Here is a 17,452-nt window from a genome sequence, read left to right as displayed (position 1 = left end):
GTGAAACTGTACATTTTTAGACACAACTTGTAACGGACGGAATTTTCTTTGTGATTATTTATTACACAGGGAAAAGCCTGTTCTAACGTTTGAGTCTAAGGTTTATTTTTAGCACCTGATGGCTTTTTTTTTTTTGCTTCTCATCCATAAACTCTCTTGATACTCTTTCACATGATTCTTGCGTAGGTGGTAGAAGAGGTTTGCCATGTTTGAGTCTGAGGTGGGGACCGGTTTCATGCATAATTTGCATAGTGCAGTTTTCTGGTCCGTGTCAGACTTTTCATAACCAAACCATGTCAATGCTACAGAGGGAGCCCCTCGTTTAGAAATAAGGTCCTCAATTTGTTTTAAATGGTCCTTCTGCTTGTCATCACTTCAGTTTATTTTGAAAATCTCAACAGGATCTTCAGCTTCATTGTGAAAGGTTTATGTGGAAAATAAACAAGCCAAAGGTGGAGCCACACGATGGGTTTACCATCATTGTTGCTAATGACAATGTGTAAAAACAGTTGCGTAGTGTGGTTATTTTAAATATAAGAGAAAGAGAGAACTTTAAGAAATTAATATAACCACTACAGTGACCATCAAAACGCTGAAAAAATATTCCCTTAAATTGTTTATTTTGCGACACCACGAAACAAACAATAGCGTAATACGAAACCGATATATATCGTTATATCGAACAACCCTACAACAGAATGGCAAAAAGAAAAGAAACAAGATGTTGCAGTGGCAATGACTGTAGATCTGCTTCAAGTTTTTGATATCCCAGATTTTTCAGTTTTATTCTTTGCCTACTGCATTGAAGACTCAACCACAACACAGTGAAAATGTCCTGAAAACAATGGATTAGAAACATACAGAATATCAAAAGATGATCTTCTCTATTTAATACTCTAGCAGCACCTGCACTCTACCATAAAACAGACCTGAATAAAAGTCGCCTTTTCTTTAACTTGCTAAAAAGATACGCTCAAGAATCGAAACTTACTTTGAATGGATCACAAAAGTGGTCATGTTTTCATCGTGTTGCCACGGTCATGTAATTATGGTTTTGTTGTGATAATACCTTATTTACTGTGAACTGATGATATTAAGCCTGTTTTAAGTCACAGATTATTGAACACATGAAGAAAAGTCCCTTTGATATGTTTTGGTAACTGTGATCTCTCTTTGTTTGCCTCCCTTTGTGTGCCATTTAATCCATGTGAGTTTAAGCCTGTGACGTTTTTTTGTCTTGGCAAAAATCTAATTTCCTCGTCGAGGTAAGGAAAATATTAGCTCAACCTGTTGCTAATTCATTCTTGTTGACTTGTACAAGTATACAGTTTTTTTCTTTTTATTAGCCTGTCCTAATTTTTTAAAAATTCACATTTTTATATCTAAATTTCAGCTTGTGGACTTACAGTTTTTTACAGACGCTAGGACACATTTCTCAATACTTAGGTCACTTTTGCAAAACTCCTCACACAGTGAGCACAACAGAAATCTATGTGGGCTAAACTGAGGATCAGTTATCATTGTTTTGGCACAAAATGCATTCAATGACTACATCTCTCAAATTTCATGAATTATTTTCTCACTCAGACACAACAACTGCCAAAAATCTTTGTACGTACAGGACATTTTGCATGTGCTTACATACTGTTTTCAAAACTGTTAAACTTATGGCCAAAACAATAACACAATGCAAAACTTAAAAAGACAGCAAAATTCAACAGCAATATTTTATTGAAACATATTTTAAATCTAAAAATGCAGTTTAACCAGCCACAGCTGATTCTCATTGTAGATGAACATCTACACAGGTGTTACTCCTTCAATTTTTCAACTCCTTCAATTCTGGCATGCCAGAAGATTCTTTCCTAGGTGTATTGCCCTAGATGACATAAGATGTGATGTGGATGAGAACCTGTGGCCAAATGGAGGAGACGGAGTAGAATAGCATTACTATTGTATGTGTATCAGTGGATGGTGTGTATACAAATTCTTGTATTTTGGGATTACTTAGTGCAAAAAAATAAAAATACATAAACAAATATTAACAAATTCTGCATGATGTCTGATTCATTCCAGTAACATATATTGAAATTATAAACAGAGATGTGTCCTTGTTTTACACAAGAAAACACTGTGTAATGCTACATGTTGCTAGTGTTTTTTAGGTCATTGTTTTGTGGGTGACAAAGTGTGTTTGTCGGCTGTCAACCTTTGCTAGTGTTCTGGAAGAATGAGTTTATTTGAGACCTGAATAAAGTGTTTTGGTAGTTGTAGTGCATTTTGAATGTGAAATGAACTGCTTTGCCAAGCTGAAGGTCAGTTAGGAGAATTGTGTGAAGAGTTTTGCAAAAGTGACCTAAGTATTGGGAAATGTGTCCTAGCGTCTGTAAAAAACTGTAAGAAGTCAGAAATGAATGAATCTTTCAACCACAAAAAGACATTTTTCTGTTCAGTGATGGAAGTAAATAATTACTTTAAAAAATGAGAATGTGCTTTACTATTTTCTACTTGTTTGTAAAAGACAATTTGAAATTTAATGGATAACAATAATTATAATGTAGCAATAAATATATAATTTTGAGCTTGCACATACAGGTGACCCTTACAGAAACAAAAAAATGATATAGTAGTTATAGTGCCAATCTCTTAATTTATAGGAGCTATGACTTAAAAAATACATTGGCTGGTGCTCTAATAAATGCTGTTAATATATTCCAAGATTTCAATTTTATTGTCTGAGGAGAAAAAAAAATCAGTTGCTAGGCTCAAAAGGACTCCTCCACTGGCGATCATAATGTGTGTAAAATGTCTATTTTATTCCATACAGTAGTTGAGATATAAGTATATGTGAATATGTAGAACTGACAAAACTAGATCAAAATCTCGATGTTCTAGAAAACAACAACAACAACAAAAAACCAAACAATCCAAAGCATTACTGTTATTACCAGTCTTGCCATCGTTCTTGATTGTTGTTCTGTTAGTTGTCAGATTCTCCCAGCCATCAAAGCTCAACTTCTGGTACTGTAGTTTCACCTGGGCCAGGTTCTGTTCTATGTTGATGGGAGACTGCTTGGCGTTGCTGCAGGATGGAAACTTCTTGGCCCAGTTGTTCTGGTTTAATGTTCCTGGAGTGTGTATATAGACAATTAGTGTTCAGATAAATCATTTTTGGGGCGGTGTAGATCTTGGTGGAAAGACAACCAAATAATAATCAAACCCAAAATAAATTTTAAAAAAATAGTGAAAAGTGAAAGTTGTTACTTTCAATAATTTTCAGTTGAGTAGGTGACTCTCTCGAGTTCAGGGGTGTCACAAAAGTAAGGCCTGGGGCCCAGAATTGGCCCTGCCCACTGGACAGCTTCAAAAATGTGAAGGAAGGCATAGAGTTTAAACCTTTAATTAGATTTTCAGACATTTCAAGCTTTTTCTATTAATAAAGACCTCTTCCATGTCCATTCATACTACACCAAAGTAATTAACTAATAGATAAACATTTAAATGACAGAATAAATTCCTGTTTTCCTCCATCTAATATAGAAATGTCTACAAAAAATACAATACAAACTCCAATACAAAAAAATTGACATTTTACCATTTTGTGAATTCATGTAAACTTTATACCTTATGATTAGAGTTAATCTGGGAAATGAATTACAATGACTTTTTTCTGAAATTTGCAATATGATTTTGTGGTTGATTAAATACGTGAAGCACTTCTCATTTCCCTGCTGATTTTTGTAGAAGTTAAGTTAAACCAGTGAGCGCACTGTTGGAAAAACAAAGATAAATGAATGGAGAAACAAAGTAAATGCAAATGCTTAAGCAGAGCTCAAAACTTACTTAAAATGGTTTTTCTTTAATATTACGTGAGCCACGTGCTGCTATAGAACAGACAGTATGCACATCTGTAACATTTCTGGACAAGAGCAGTGTTAAATGGCAAATGGACTCATTCTAATATAGCGCTTTTCTACTCTCTTGAAGCACTCAAAACGCTTTGCACAATGCCTCATTCACCCATTCACACAAGCACTTTTCTGTATGGTTTTACATAAGTGCTTTCTATCTGACATTCACACACATTACACATTACACATACTCTGATGGATGCTTCAGAGAGCAACTTGAGGTTCGAATCTTGCCCGAGGATATTTGGCATGCAGACTGGAGCAGCCAGGGATCAAACCACCAACCTTCTGACCCATTCTACCTCCTGAGCCACCCCAGTGTTCATCACCAGCATCATCAAAACATTGTATGATATAGAATCTTTTGGAAAAGAAGGGACTTATATACACATTAGAGTTTCCCTGAGAAATCTGACCCTAAAAACTATGTCAGGGTGTTATTACACAACAGCAATGTGTTTTCTTGTTTTTGGTCTGTTCTGTGTCATCTGAGCAGTATGAAAAGATCTGGATAGACCACAGGGTGTAAAACCTTTGGTGATACTAGCTACTGTACATCAACTCAGATTAGCTCACCTTTACTTATAAAGCTAAGGTACTTAACCACAGGGAAAATAGTACCAACTGGTAAATATTGGGTTGGAACTGGGGGAATATTGCTGCCAGCGGAACTGGTACAAAGTGGATAAAATGAAATAAAACAGTTCAAATGTGTTCAGCGTTTCAATAGGGCAATGATACACAACACAGATCAAAGCTGGTTGTGGAAAGGATAAAACAGACCGACATTTTTCCAAAGTGATTACCTCAAACCTGCCAAAACCAATAACTTTTAAAGTCAGCAGAAAAATTATGCTAAAAGCTTGTGTGCTTACCAAAGGTGTCTGGTCAAGGGACATTATGCTAAGGGACATTTAAACATAGATTAAACATACACAAATGATGTGTACTTTATCCATATATACTAGTGCTGTCAGCGTTAATCTCGTTAAAATGACGTTAATGCCATAACCGCATTAAAGCGGCAAATCTCCGTTAGCAAGTTAGCGTGGATCGCCCCGTGCGTGGGGATGCAAGGTGTTTATGCGCCGTGCACGTTTTACAAAAATTAAAAGAACACTTTTTAATCATAGTATAGCATCAAGTCAGTTAAACTTCTGTGATATTGAAGTTTAACTGACTTGTAACATTGATCTCGTCAGTTAAGTAGCACAGCGGTCTCCAACCTTTTTTGCGCCACGGACCGGTTTATGCCCGACAATATTTTCACGGACCGGCCTTTAAGGTGTCGCGGATAAATACAACAAAATAAAACTAGTACCGGTACCGAAAAAAAGAAGATTTATTCATAACACACGTGAAAAGAAAGTCTGTATGGTTTACAGAAGATTGGTAAAAAGTGCACACCTTTAAGACCAATTGTCCGTATAATCAACTACGTCACCTATGACATCTTAAAATCTTTTGTCTTTGATTCTCAACCCCTTGGTAGGCAGCTCTGGACACCACATCCAGAACATTTTGGATTTTGTTGAGAAGGTGAGAGATGTCATTACAGGAGCAGATGAAACAATGGCCTTATATGATGTTACATGTGTCTTTATTTGTATTCCAGTCACGGAAGCGTTGGAGGTAGCTTGTAAGAGATTACAGGATGACCTCAACCTCTGCAACAGGACTACTCTCAGCATCGACCAAGTGTGTTTACCTTTGGAACTGTCTTCATTACACATATTTTATATACAAGGGTCAGTACTACACACAGAAACATGGGTGTGCCATGGGCTCCCCAATTTCTCCCATTGTGGCCGACTTGTACATGGAAGAAATTGAAAAGATGGCTCTCATCCTACCCCGGAACATCACCAAGTCATTGTTTCAGGTTTGTGAATGTCAACTCTGTGGGAAGCCAGACAGAAGACTGAAAGTGATGCTGTGTGTCAAAGGTGTAGGAATTATTGACAAAGTATTTACAGAACACCATTATATAAACAATTCTCTTCTTTGTATTTCCTGAACTTTATGACAATGTTAAAATGAGGGTTTTTTGCTTTTCTTATTAAGTGCTTGATGTTCCACAGCCACGCTTCATTTGTATTACATTGACACTATCTCCACCTCTTAAAGATCGTGAAGCAAGAGCTTTCTACAGAGAAGAAGCAACACGCCATCTCAGCCAGTCTCTAAAACTTTCTTAGTGAATGCTATTGATGTGTTTTGTCTTTTAATACAATTAAATACAAAATATTTATAAAATATTTGGAATATACTGTATATATTCATTGATCCTGAGATTACTGTTAAAATCCTGTTTATAAAAGTATGCAGTCCAGAGTATGTTACTAAAATGATTGTTGAGACATCTGCCCAATTTGTGACATCATTTTGAATTCATAACAAAGACCAACTTAAAAATATGGAGAAGTCATTTCCACTTTAGAGAATGATCGGAGAAGTCAGAACATGCTTGTTTAATTCATTTGTGTTTGCTCAGTCAGAGAAACAGTTTTCAGCACAGTTCACGTTCATGAAAACTCCAACATCAGAATATCACTCCTTTTATCTTGGGGTAACTGTGAGAGCATTGTATTCTCCTCTTTGAAACAAATTTAGATTTTTTGTTGAAACTGACCCTTTTTTTTTTTCAACAAAAACTGAATATCAAGTAGGAAAACCTTACATTTATCAATCTAACAGTTGTCTATCATTTATATAGCCACTATCAGAACCACTGTCCACAATAAAAATACAAAGATCCATGAGTACATCAGATGTCATCAAACTGATGTACTTATGTACTTAGTGAATCCATCAGGGATTCAGAAACCTGAGAAAAAAAGAGGAGCAAGAAAGGGAAGCATCGTGGAAGTATGTCTGCATAGGTTCTCATTTATCCAGGTCATAGTAGTTTAAGAAGCGTGGAAAGAAAGTGATTGGACTTAGTGAAGTTTTGATGAAGACACTGCACCTCTCATCCCAGAGGCTTGTTTAGTTCTAGAACCAAGTGTTTTAAGATGCTTAAGCAAAGATAGGATGTAAAGATAGATGTAGCAATAGCAAAGCGACAACAATATCAATAAGTTGGAACATAAGGAACTCGAGGGGTCAAGAGCCGAAAGAGGAGCTAGAAAAGATGTGGAAGATGAAAGCAACAGTGGTCTCTGAGGTAATTGGAACACTCAGGGCAGTAACATCCACCCACCCCCCCAAACTTTGTTTGGCTCCAGTAGATTCTAGGAATGTCATCTGAGATCTCTGCAGTCTTATCTGAGGTCTAAAAGAGCATAGTCCTAGGAATATAGTTCTAAATACTCCTGCATATATAGTAGTTCATCCAGTGGTTCTATCCAATCATCCAAAATCTCAAAATATGATGGTGACTAGGGCTGCACAATTTTGCATAAAATGAGAATCACGATTTATTTGCTTAGAATTGAGATCACGATTCTCTCACGATTTTCTTTTCCAGTATAAATATTTATTGCACTTATTAACTGCACATCAACTTCGTAACAGTTGAGACTGAACATAAAAATAATAAATAAACATAAAAACAACAAATGTCTCACGTTTTGTCGCTGCCGCTAAATGTTGTACTGCTTGTAATTCCGTCTCCACCGTTGCTCGACGCTGCATGTATAGAGCAGGTAGTGCAACAATAGAAAAATAGTTGCGGGACGGCACTGTGTAGCGTTTGTCTAGGGTGTTGATCATTTTCCTAAATCCCTCGTTTTGCACAGTGTTGATGGGAGCCATATCTTTGGTCAGGTGACAAGTGATAGCCTCCGTAATTTCTTTGTGCCTGCGGGAGTTCGACGTGTATAGGGAAGCGCTGTATAAGGTTCCCGTTATTGATGTTTGGGTGGTTGACCGGGACGGATTTTCTCCTGTCACTTTCTCGTCATCCCTGACGTGCTCTCCGTTGTTTTTTCCCTGCCAATTTTAGCATCACACGGCACAGCTTCTGTATCACGTGGTATAAGGCTCCGCCCTTGTCATTTGTTGAGCAGGAAGAGTGAGCGCTTGTTTTCATGCAGATTACGTCCCGGATCAAAATGCGGTACAATCGTCGTCGTCGTCTTTTTTTTTTTTTTAAATCGTTGTCATTTGGAAATGAGATCGCGATTTTCTAACGATTAATCGTGCAGCTCTAATGGTGACAGAAGAAAAGTCAGTTTATCACCAGTTTTTCCTTTGTCCCCCCTTTCTTTTTTGGAAACATGAATCTTTCAAAACAAAACTGCATTTCGTTGCCCTGTACCTGTGCATGTGCAATGACAATAAAGTTGAATTCTATTCTATTCTATTCTATTCTAAAAACTGGCAGTCTGATAGGCCCGTATTTGATCCTTAAGAACACATAAAGGGAAGAAACCTCTCGCCTAAAAATCAAGTTTCAAGATTAATGTAACAGCAGCTAAAGGGCAATGCAGTCTGTATTGTTGGTAGTGGTGTCCAGTACTGGGTGTGGAAGTCTTATAGGTTTATCTTTCTGCTCTTTCTTCCTTTACATGCCACTGAGACTCTTTATTTTAGCTAGAGCTTCTATACCTACCATACTCTTTTGGTGTTTGCTTAATGCATAACAGCATGAATAGGCTTGCCACAAACTTTAAACAAATAAAACAAATAAAATGCAGAATGTATTGCCAACTACTGCACCTGTAAGAGACAAAAACAAAATAAAACAAAACAACCCCCCCCAAAAAAACAAACATACAAGACCTGGAGCACAAAAAATGTGAAAAAACACAGACACATAAATCAACAATTTTCCAATAGTATGTGTGTGAGAGAGAGGACAGCGTGAGAAGGAGATGGGGAGAGAGTGTATGAGTCAGGCATTCTCACACGCAGTCACTGTGTCTTTGTCACAAATGTACTTGATAATTAGGGTAACTGCATTGATGCCCCCCAGAAGCCTGAAGGCAGGCAGCTCCCAAAAGTACACACAACCTGGTCACCATGTCCCACTTGGGCCAAGGCCCAGCAAGCCCCAGACCCAGACCCCACCATGCACACACACACACACACACACACGCTCATACACTTCGTTCACTCGCTCTCACCTACCAACTGATGACATACAGAAAGACAAAGACACGTGCAAACATCCCCCCCCCCCATGGTGTTGGTGAGCAGATGTCGCCCTGAACCACCACAAACTGCTTGTTGCCCCCGATCTGAGGCAGAGTGTGTGAAACAGGGGTGTAGGAAGATGTCCCCCTTACTGAACCCCTGTGTGTAATTAAAAAAGGAGGACGGGGGGGCATAAGGCGCATCCGTGTATTCATGAATATCCGTTACACAGGGGGCCCTTTCATGGCCTTACACACTAACCTACGCAATCCACGACACCCCCTTCAAGACTACGTGTGTGAGTGATGTGTTGTATGAGGGAGTGTGGAGGAGGGAAGGATGGGACAGGTAAAACCAAGAGGTTGAGGACTACCCCCGGAAGGAGGGTAATCCTCTACCTCCTGTGGCTCAGTAGGCACCCCCATCTCCCACAACCTGCCATGGGTTAGGAAAAGGTTAGTCCAGGGCCAGCAATGTCAATGCCCCAGAACACCACCGTGTTCGGGGTATCACCTATTCCCCCACCACAAAAAGTGGATTGGAGTTTGCAGACGAGTCCCAAGACTTCACCAAGCATCCACTCAGTTTCAAAAGACCCACACTAATAATATATATACTCAAGAGTCTTACCAAACAGCAGTGTACACAAACACATAACAAAATGAAGACCTCCCAAATCTGTTGACACCATGTTGCTCTACTTTCACATGGAAAGGAACGTTCTGAATGCACAGAAGTTGCTTGAACATTTTCGTTTTGTTACCTGTGATTGTTGACTCACCTGCATACGACCAGTCAATGTCTTCTGAAAATTTGCGCTGATTCCTGTATCCATATCCTTCAGCTGCAAGACAGAAACAAATGGTCACCAACACATGTTCTACATAGAGTATTCAGTTTCTTTATCTATGAATAGTAGAACTATTTACATAAATTATTTAACATATCCAAGTTAACTACAATAACAGTGGGTATTTTATTTGGAGATTAAGTATCGGAATTTCAGGAGCGGGGCCACGCCTCCAAACACGCTCCTTCCGGTTGTCATCTATATAGGTTCGCCCAGTTCTGCAAGCTGTTCATTCTCGTTTACGTGCCCCACCCTACCTCCGAGTTTCAATTCTTTAACTTCTTCTCTTCTGTTTAGTTCATGGGGATCTTTTTGTTTGTTTGTTTGTTTGTTTGTTTGTTTTTAAATACACAGATGTGACAGATTTGACTTGGGCAAGCAGCCTAAGTATATTCTGCATCATATTTGAGTAATTATTCATTTTTAGCTTATTTTTTTCATTAATGTATTTTCTCTCTATAGGCCAGGCTGCTGTGAAATGGACTCAAGCTCCACCATCATGGACTGCACCTCGTATCAGGAGTCTTTGCTCTACTTAAGAAAACTGTTACTTTGAGCTGAAGCGTCATTTTAACCAGAACCTTCAGGAGGTGGAGAACTTCATGGATATTATTAAAGTCCTACGGCTGAACAAGAGGTACTGCCACCAAATTAAATTCAAGCTGTTGAATGGAGCTCATCTGCAGGACAGGAGACTCACTTGAGAAGCACCTGATAATACTGCTCAGATATATCAGAAAATTTGTGTTGCCACAAATAAAAGGGCTGCTGCCCAAACATAACGCCAGTGTGTGCGTGTGTGTTCTGGGGTGTGTGTCACAGTGCCATTTTTTTGTTAGTGATAAAATTTTGCTACTTTTTTACCCCCATTTTTTTCTTAATAGGGTAGAGATGTGAGCGTGAACTTGCTCTATAGTGTGTGGCATATTAATTCGGGAAGGTGGTGAGGTTTCTGGCTGTGCTGCAAGTGAGTAAATGGCAGTCAATGTAAATATTTTAGACAAATAAAAAAATCTTTGCTAAAGATGTAAGCATTTACTATTTGTGGATGAGAGTAAATAAACTTCAAATGGCAGACTTTTGCTGTACATTATACCTCTACAAAAAGATTTTCTTTGGCAAAAGTGGCAGTCTAATGACAGTCTGGTGTTGTGCTCAAGCCAACATGGCACAGTCACAGACAGAAGCCATGTTAAGTTGGAGACACAAGCTAAAATGCTGCCGAGGTCTGGGGTGTGAGCTCTGTGCTGTCAGTAGGGCCAACCCTGACAGGAAATTGTGAGCTCTGTCTCTCTTAAGCTGGAAATGTCAGCCAGACAGTGTAAGTAAGCAGTTCTGACATGTAACACCTGTTTGCTCTGTAACCAGTATATCAACAAGAGCTTATTACAGTCTGTTCCTGTGTATGCAGATGTCGCTGTGCATACATATATACACACTGGCGTCACACTCTCCCTAGCTAACAATCTGTCACGAAAGTGTTAAGAGCACTAAAGTTTTCAGTTTAGATTAAATTTCAGGTTATCAAAGTTACACTCTAAGCTTAATTCCCAACAAGGCAAAGCTGGGAACCTAGGCCAATGACAAATAATTTGTCTGGATAATTTGATTACGCATACTTTATTTGTTGAGTTTGTAGATTTTTTTAACCTCTCAAATGATTCAAATATACTTTTAAAAATTCTCAGTTTTTGTGTCACTACATATCCACAAGGTTACAATTTCTACATAATAAAGGAATTGCCTGTTTTAAAAAAAAACACAACAAAAAAAAATCATTCAAATTTCATCTTTTGTGTGGCTTGCAATCAGAAACTTAAAAACTTGGATTTTTGTAACATAGACAATTAATAACTAGCATTTAATAACCTGGTACAAGTTCATGTTAGGGACATCTGTTTAAAAATAATCATAAAAAACAACCAATAATCAAAATGTTTGACAATTAATGTGAATAGAATTTAATCAAGAAATAATTATGCTCTCTAGCACTCTTCTTGTAAAGTAATAAGACTTTTATTTGCAGTGCATATTAACAGGAACCCAACAACTAAATTGAAGTTTTAAAAGCCACATATACATCTATACACTTTCCCATATTTGCTTTAACTTTGTAATAGTCAAAGCTTGTAAACTCAAATTAAAAATGACAGTTGTCTCTGAATTTACAAACATATCTCAAAGCTGTGAGAATTTGTGCTCTTTTTAAGACATTTTAGCATGTTTAATAGATCAGAAGTAGCATCAGATTCCTTTTTAGTCTATGAGCATGCAAGAGAAAGATTTTTTTTGCAACCATGCCTCAAATTCATTTTTTAAATGGTAGTCTGGTATCACTTGTGCTCTAACTGAAAGCACAAAATAACCTTATTTTCCAAATTGATTGGGACAGGTGACTGGGATGGATGACATTATGCTAAGTTTGAGGTAATTAGCACATTTACAGTCCACGATGTTCAGGTTTTTTGACAAATCATAATTTCCTTTGTTAAGTAAACTCGGCAAGCAAAGCGCTTGGGAACCTCTGTGGAGGGAGCACAAAATGATGTCACACTACACAATGTGGCTAGTGTTTGTTGCGCTGTTTGGAGAAAATATTCCTGAGGCCATCAATAATGAAGAAAAAAAAGGTTTCTGTTATAGAGCAAAAGGGGATCAAGAGAGAAAAGCTGATTTTAGAAGAACAAAGAAGTGAACATGGGAGGGTGACTGAGTAGGAGAGATGTAATTCAGGTCTTGATGATTGGGGGTGGTGGGTTAACATGCTTACTGGAAAAGAGTGAAGGAGTAGAATAGATTCTATGGAGAATTCTTGCTCAGCGCCTGTACGAAATAGAAAAAGACCACAACTGTGTCACTGTGTTTATTCAGCGGAGAGTGGCCGACTCTGTGCTCCGGTCTGTGGGAGCCCCGCAGCCTCCAGCCAGAAGCTGAATAAGAGGATTAGCTAAACCCTGGGAGAGCCAGGACATCTACAGGCTGTGGGGTGAGAACTGGTGCTCATGCCAGAATGTGTAACAACCCCCTCCCCTCTACTTCCACCCGAATCCCTGACCCTCAGCTCTTGATGCCAACGAGGATTTGAGCATGGTGGGGGTGGTATTAGTAATATTTTCATTGGATGAATTACTGGTAAAAATACAGGATGAATTATTTATTTCTATGAAAATCCAATGAAAGAAAAAACAACAGGAAAAAAATTAATTATTTCATACACACAGACACTAACAAACTCTGAATATGATCTCAAACCATTGTAAACGACTGATTACTATATAGCACTTTTTTAATCTACTCAAATAGTACTCAAAGCACTATGCAATACGCCTCATCTCAGTCACCTGTTCACACACATACATAGAAGCACCTTTTTCTACATCTAAGTTATTTATTGGGAACCAAGCCCCAGTGCATTTGTTGAAGGCACTGAATACCATCATAAAGTATGCCGATGACACCACCATGGTTCGGCTCATCTCTGATGGAGATGAGACAGCGTACAGGGCGGAGGTAGAGAACTTGTCCCACTGGTGCTCAGAAAACAACCTGAAGCTGAACGTCCTTAAAACAAAGAATTCCTAATGGACTTCAGGTCTCACCTTGACTGACAACACCAACGTTCTGGTAAAGAAGGACCAGCAACAGCTGCACTTCCTTCGTGTCCTAAGGAAGAATAACCTTAATGAGAAGCTGCTGCTGGCCTTCTAATGTTTCTCAGTGGAGTGTGCTCTCCTACTGCCTGGGTATTTGGTATGGACAGGCCACTAATGAGAACAGGAAGACTGCACAGAGGGTAATTAACACCTCCCAAGAAATAATTTACTGCCCTCTGCTACCCCTGGAGACCTTCGTCAGGAAGGTCTCAGGAAAACCAGTGCCATCACAGGGGACCCCTTGTACCCCGCTCACCACCTGTTTGACCTGCTGCCCAGCAATCCTGCCTCACCAATCTAAGCCATGGTCTGAGTAACCTTTATCACTCAGGCCACTCACACACTGACTCTTCGCGGACCAATCCTTTCTTTGCACTGCCTCTGAGCACTTTGCAACTGTTTTGTTCTCCAATGTGTGCCTTTTTCTTATTTTTGTATTTTTTTCCTCTTGTTTTTCCACACATACATACACTCATACATACACACATACATACACACATACATACACACATACATAAGATACAGTCGGTGTGGAGCACCTACAATTTCGTTGTACATGTACAATGACAATAAAGTCCTATTCTATTCTAGAAGCCAGGAGGATAAACCAGCTGTTCTCCATTGAACCATCGAAGGTGTACACTCAGTGGCAGGGAAACTATAACAAACAAGGCTGGAGATGGAGCAATACTGGAGGACTATGTGGGAGAAGGATGTAACCCATAATAACAATGCTGGGTATCTGGTGGTGCTAAGAGCAACCATAGCAACCTCCCTGAACAAGCGTCAACAGTTGCAGATATCCAAAAAAGAATGAAGCATGAAGAGTTGGACAGCACCAGGCCATGATATGAATCCCACTTACTGGCTAAAGAAGCTAACTAACTAACAATGAATGTCTGGCTGCACAAATTAACCTGCTGCTAATGAATGAAACATACCCAGAATGATTAACTGAAGGCCTGGCAGTCCTGCTTCCCTGGACCTCAAAAGAAGGAGTCCTATCCAACTGCTCTGTCTTGACTGCACTTCTGCGTAAGCGTGAACCAACCCTCAGTCAGAGTATTGACAAAACTGGTTATGGATACAGACTACAGAATAGATCAATCGTGAACTGAGTCCCTTTTTTAAAGGGAGATTATCCCCTTTTCTATTAGTACTGACTCGGATTGACTCGTCACGGTTCACCACGGTTTTCTATTAGGTCATAGTAACTGGTACCAGGCACTTTTTAGTACCTGCTCAGCTAGGGTTCCAATTGATCAAAACAGGTACTAAAATGTGACAGCATCAGACTGCATGCCACCAACTGGTGTGTCGCAGTCGTGTCAATAGTAATTACGTCGCAGGACGTGCAGATTCATTGCAATGATAACAAGCATGCAAACAAGGTACTACTGGGCTGTAATGGAAAGCAAGTCGATGTGAGTCGAGTCACGTAGATCCATGGCAAGTCGACCTGAGTAGGTACTAATGGAAAATGGACTTTTGATTCAAGCCCCACTCCCAATGTGCTACTCTCCCCTCTTCGGACAAGATTTTGCATTTTCCCACTCCTCCCACCAAAGTGAAAAACTTCCTGTGTCGTTCTGGTGCTAAAGACTGTATACCCCAGGGAGCCTAACCATTTTAGACCTGTGTTTTTACTTTTCCCACTTGATGAAGAGTCTGGAGGGGATCAACAACCTCCATTCTCTTGCTGCTGGACCCCTGCTGTTTGCTTACCATCCTGGTGTTGGGGTGGATGATGCAATCCACAGAATTACTTTTTGGCAAGATCACTTTCACAGCTGTAGAGTACTAGAAGCACTGTGACTGCATGGACAATGGACTACCTCATCAAAAGACGACAGTACGTGAGGCTTCAGGTCTGTGTGTCTGAAGTGGTGATATGCAGCATCGGGGGCCCTCAGGGGACGGTCCTCTGTCCCTTCCTCTTTATCCTCTATACTTCGGACTTCAGATACAACACCACAAAATGCCATCTCCAGAAGTTCTCTGATGATCCAGAGTATCGCCTACTTCATCTGGTGTGACCTCACCACCTGCTCATTAACACCAGTAAAATGCTCATTGACGGCATAACTGTGGTTTGGACACTAAAGTACAAATCCATTTACCAAAACAATAAACAGGACTAGTCACATAACACTTATGCTCTGTACAAGGTGGACCAAAGTTGGCTTTATCTGCTGGGCAGGCTGAGGTCTTTTGACACTAATGACAATGACTAGTGCTAATGACACTATGATGGCTTCTGTTATCTTTTATCTGGTTGTCTGCTAGAGAGGTAGCAGCATGGAGAGGAAAAGGAAACAACTTAATAGATTGTTAAAGAGGGCCAGATTTTTAGCATTTAGTTATAAATATTAAGCAAATAGGTGGTTTAGTATTTTGCACAAGTGTTTCCAGGTAAACATCATACATCGTTTTACACACAAACTGTCCCAACATTTAAAAAAAGTTAAAAAAAAAAAGCATTTCAAAGGCAATAACTGCCCAACTTTTGAGATAAAGCAAATATTTGTTGTCTTATTTACTCAAAATTTCTACCTTTTCTAATGTCTAATAAGTCCTGCAAAACTAAGCACTGAATTACCTTTTTCGCAGATTTCCTTATTTATAAAGCATGTCTTCTAAGTAGAGGTGTTTTGATTCTCAGCAGATGTGTTTCTAATCTGATTGTACACACACTGACGAAAGAGTTTGTCAAAGGCCCCCAGAAAAGCTCCTTCAACAGAAAAACAACTTAATTAAACACTGGACTTAAATGGATGGAGCAGAATGCCAGCACTGTATCCCACAGAAACAACAATGAGAAGGGAAGTGTGAGGATGAATGTAAAGCCCTCTTTCTTGGATTAAATACTTTGTCAACTTAATCCTCAGTTGGAGAGTAAATCAATTGAAAATGGTATGCCTAGGGACGTCGGTTAGAGCATGTAGTCAAATCAAAAGACTACTTCATGAATGAATTTGACGATTTTAATGCTGCATCCAAGGCATGTAGTATTTCCAAGTTGCCAACTAGGGAAAATGGGCAGTAAACACTGAAGTAACCCAGGTTGAATGAGAACCTCATTTTAAGACTGTAAAATATCCACACAGGAAAAATACTGTTTAAAATACATAAATATTTTTATCACTCCCACTGCACTTTATATACATATATAAAAATAAAACTCTTGGTGTATCTTATTGTATATAGTAACAATCTTTATATAGTATATTGTACTATTGTATCGTATAGTATTTTTCTTTGTTGTATACTATTTTAAAAATATTTTTCCGTTTTAAAAATTTTTTTTCCCAATATATCTCAATTTTACCTTGTGTCCCACGTCCCTTGCGATACTGTAACAAGTCAATTTCCCCAATGTGTGATCAAAAAAAGTCTATTTCTATACTGCTGAAAGTATTCAATCACTCATCCAAATCATTGAATTCAATAACTTCCACAGCCACGGGTGTATAAAAATCAATCACCTAGGCACGCAGACTCCTTTTACAAACATTTGTGAAAGAATGGGAGGCTTTCAGGAGCTCAGTGTGGCACCATAATAGGATGCCACCTGTGCAACAAGTCCAGTCATTAAATTTCCATTCATCCATCCATCTTCAGCTGAGAGAATCAGAATACTTTATTAATACCTGAGGAAATTATGGAATGCAATCTCTCCACTGTGTCCTAGGTCTGCCCCAGGGCCTCCTTCCTGCGGGACATGCTGGGAACACCTCACCCAGGAGGCATACTAATCAGATTCCTGAACCTCGACTGGGTCCTTTTGATGCGCAGATGTCCAGTATGCAGTTTCCACTCACTGATAACTGTGTTATATTTATAAATTGAAAATGAACATTGTGTCTATAGAGCACATATAATACTGAAAATACCCATTTTTATATTAATATGCCAACAAAGGCAGCACAACACCAATAAAACAACATTTGACTGAGAAG

The 17,452-nt window shown here is 38.9% G+C and overlaps 1 protein-coding gene across 5 annotated transcripts in view; it reads right to left on the bottom strand.

Moving 5' to 3' along the window:
- ptprz1a (protein tyrosine phosphatase receptor type Z1a) overlaps positions 1 to 17,452 on the bottom strand; it is a 95,238-nt gene that overhangs the window by 62,257 nt on the left and 15,529 nt on the right. For all 5 annotated transcript variants that reach the window (XR_005695090.1, XM_040026717.1, XM_040026718.1 and 2 more), the window contains exons 2-3: positions 9,772 to 9,834; positions 2,949 to 3,128 (exon numbers count right to left, since the gene is read on the bottom strand). Coding sequence is in view for 4 of the 5 variants with exons in the window: in XM_040026717.1 (XP_039882651.1) it covers positions 2,949 to 3,128; positions 9,772 to 9,834 (243 nt within the window). In the remaining variant the exon portion in view is untranslated. The remainder of the gene's footprint in view (positions 1 to 2,948; positions 3,129 to 9,771; positions 9,835 to 17,452) is intronic.

Source organism: Simochromis diagramma, unplaced genomic scaffold (assembly GCF_900408965.1).
Source record: "Simochromis diagramma unplaced genomic scaffold, fSimDia1.1 OVJJ01000293.1, whole genome shotgun sequence".
Classification (NCBI taxonomy): Eukaryota; Metazoa; Chordata; class Actinopteri; order Cichliformes; family Cichlidae; genus Simochromis; species Simochromis diagramma.
Note: the sequence above shows the minus strand (reverse complement) of the source record. Positions and strands in the feature narration are given on the sequence as shown.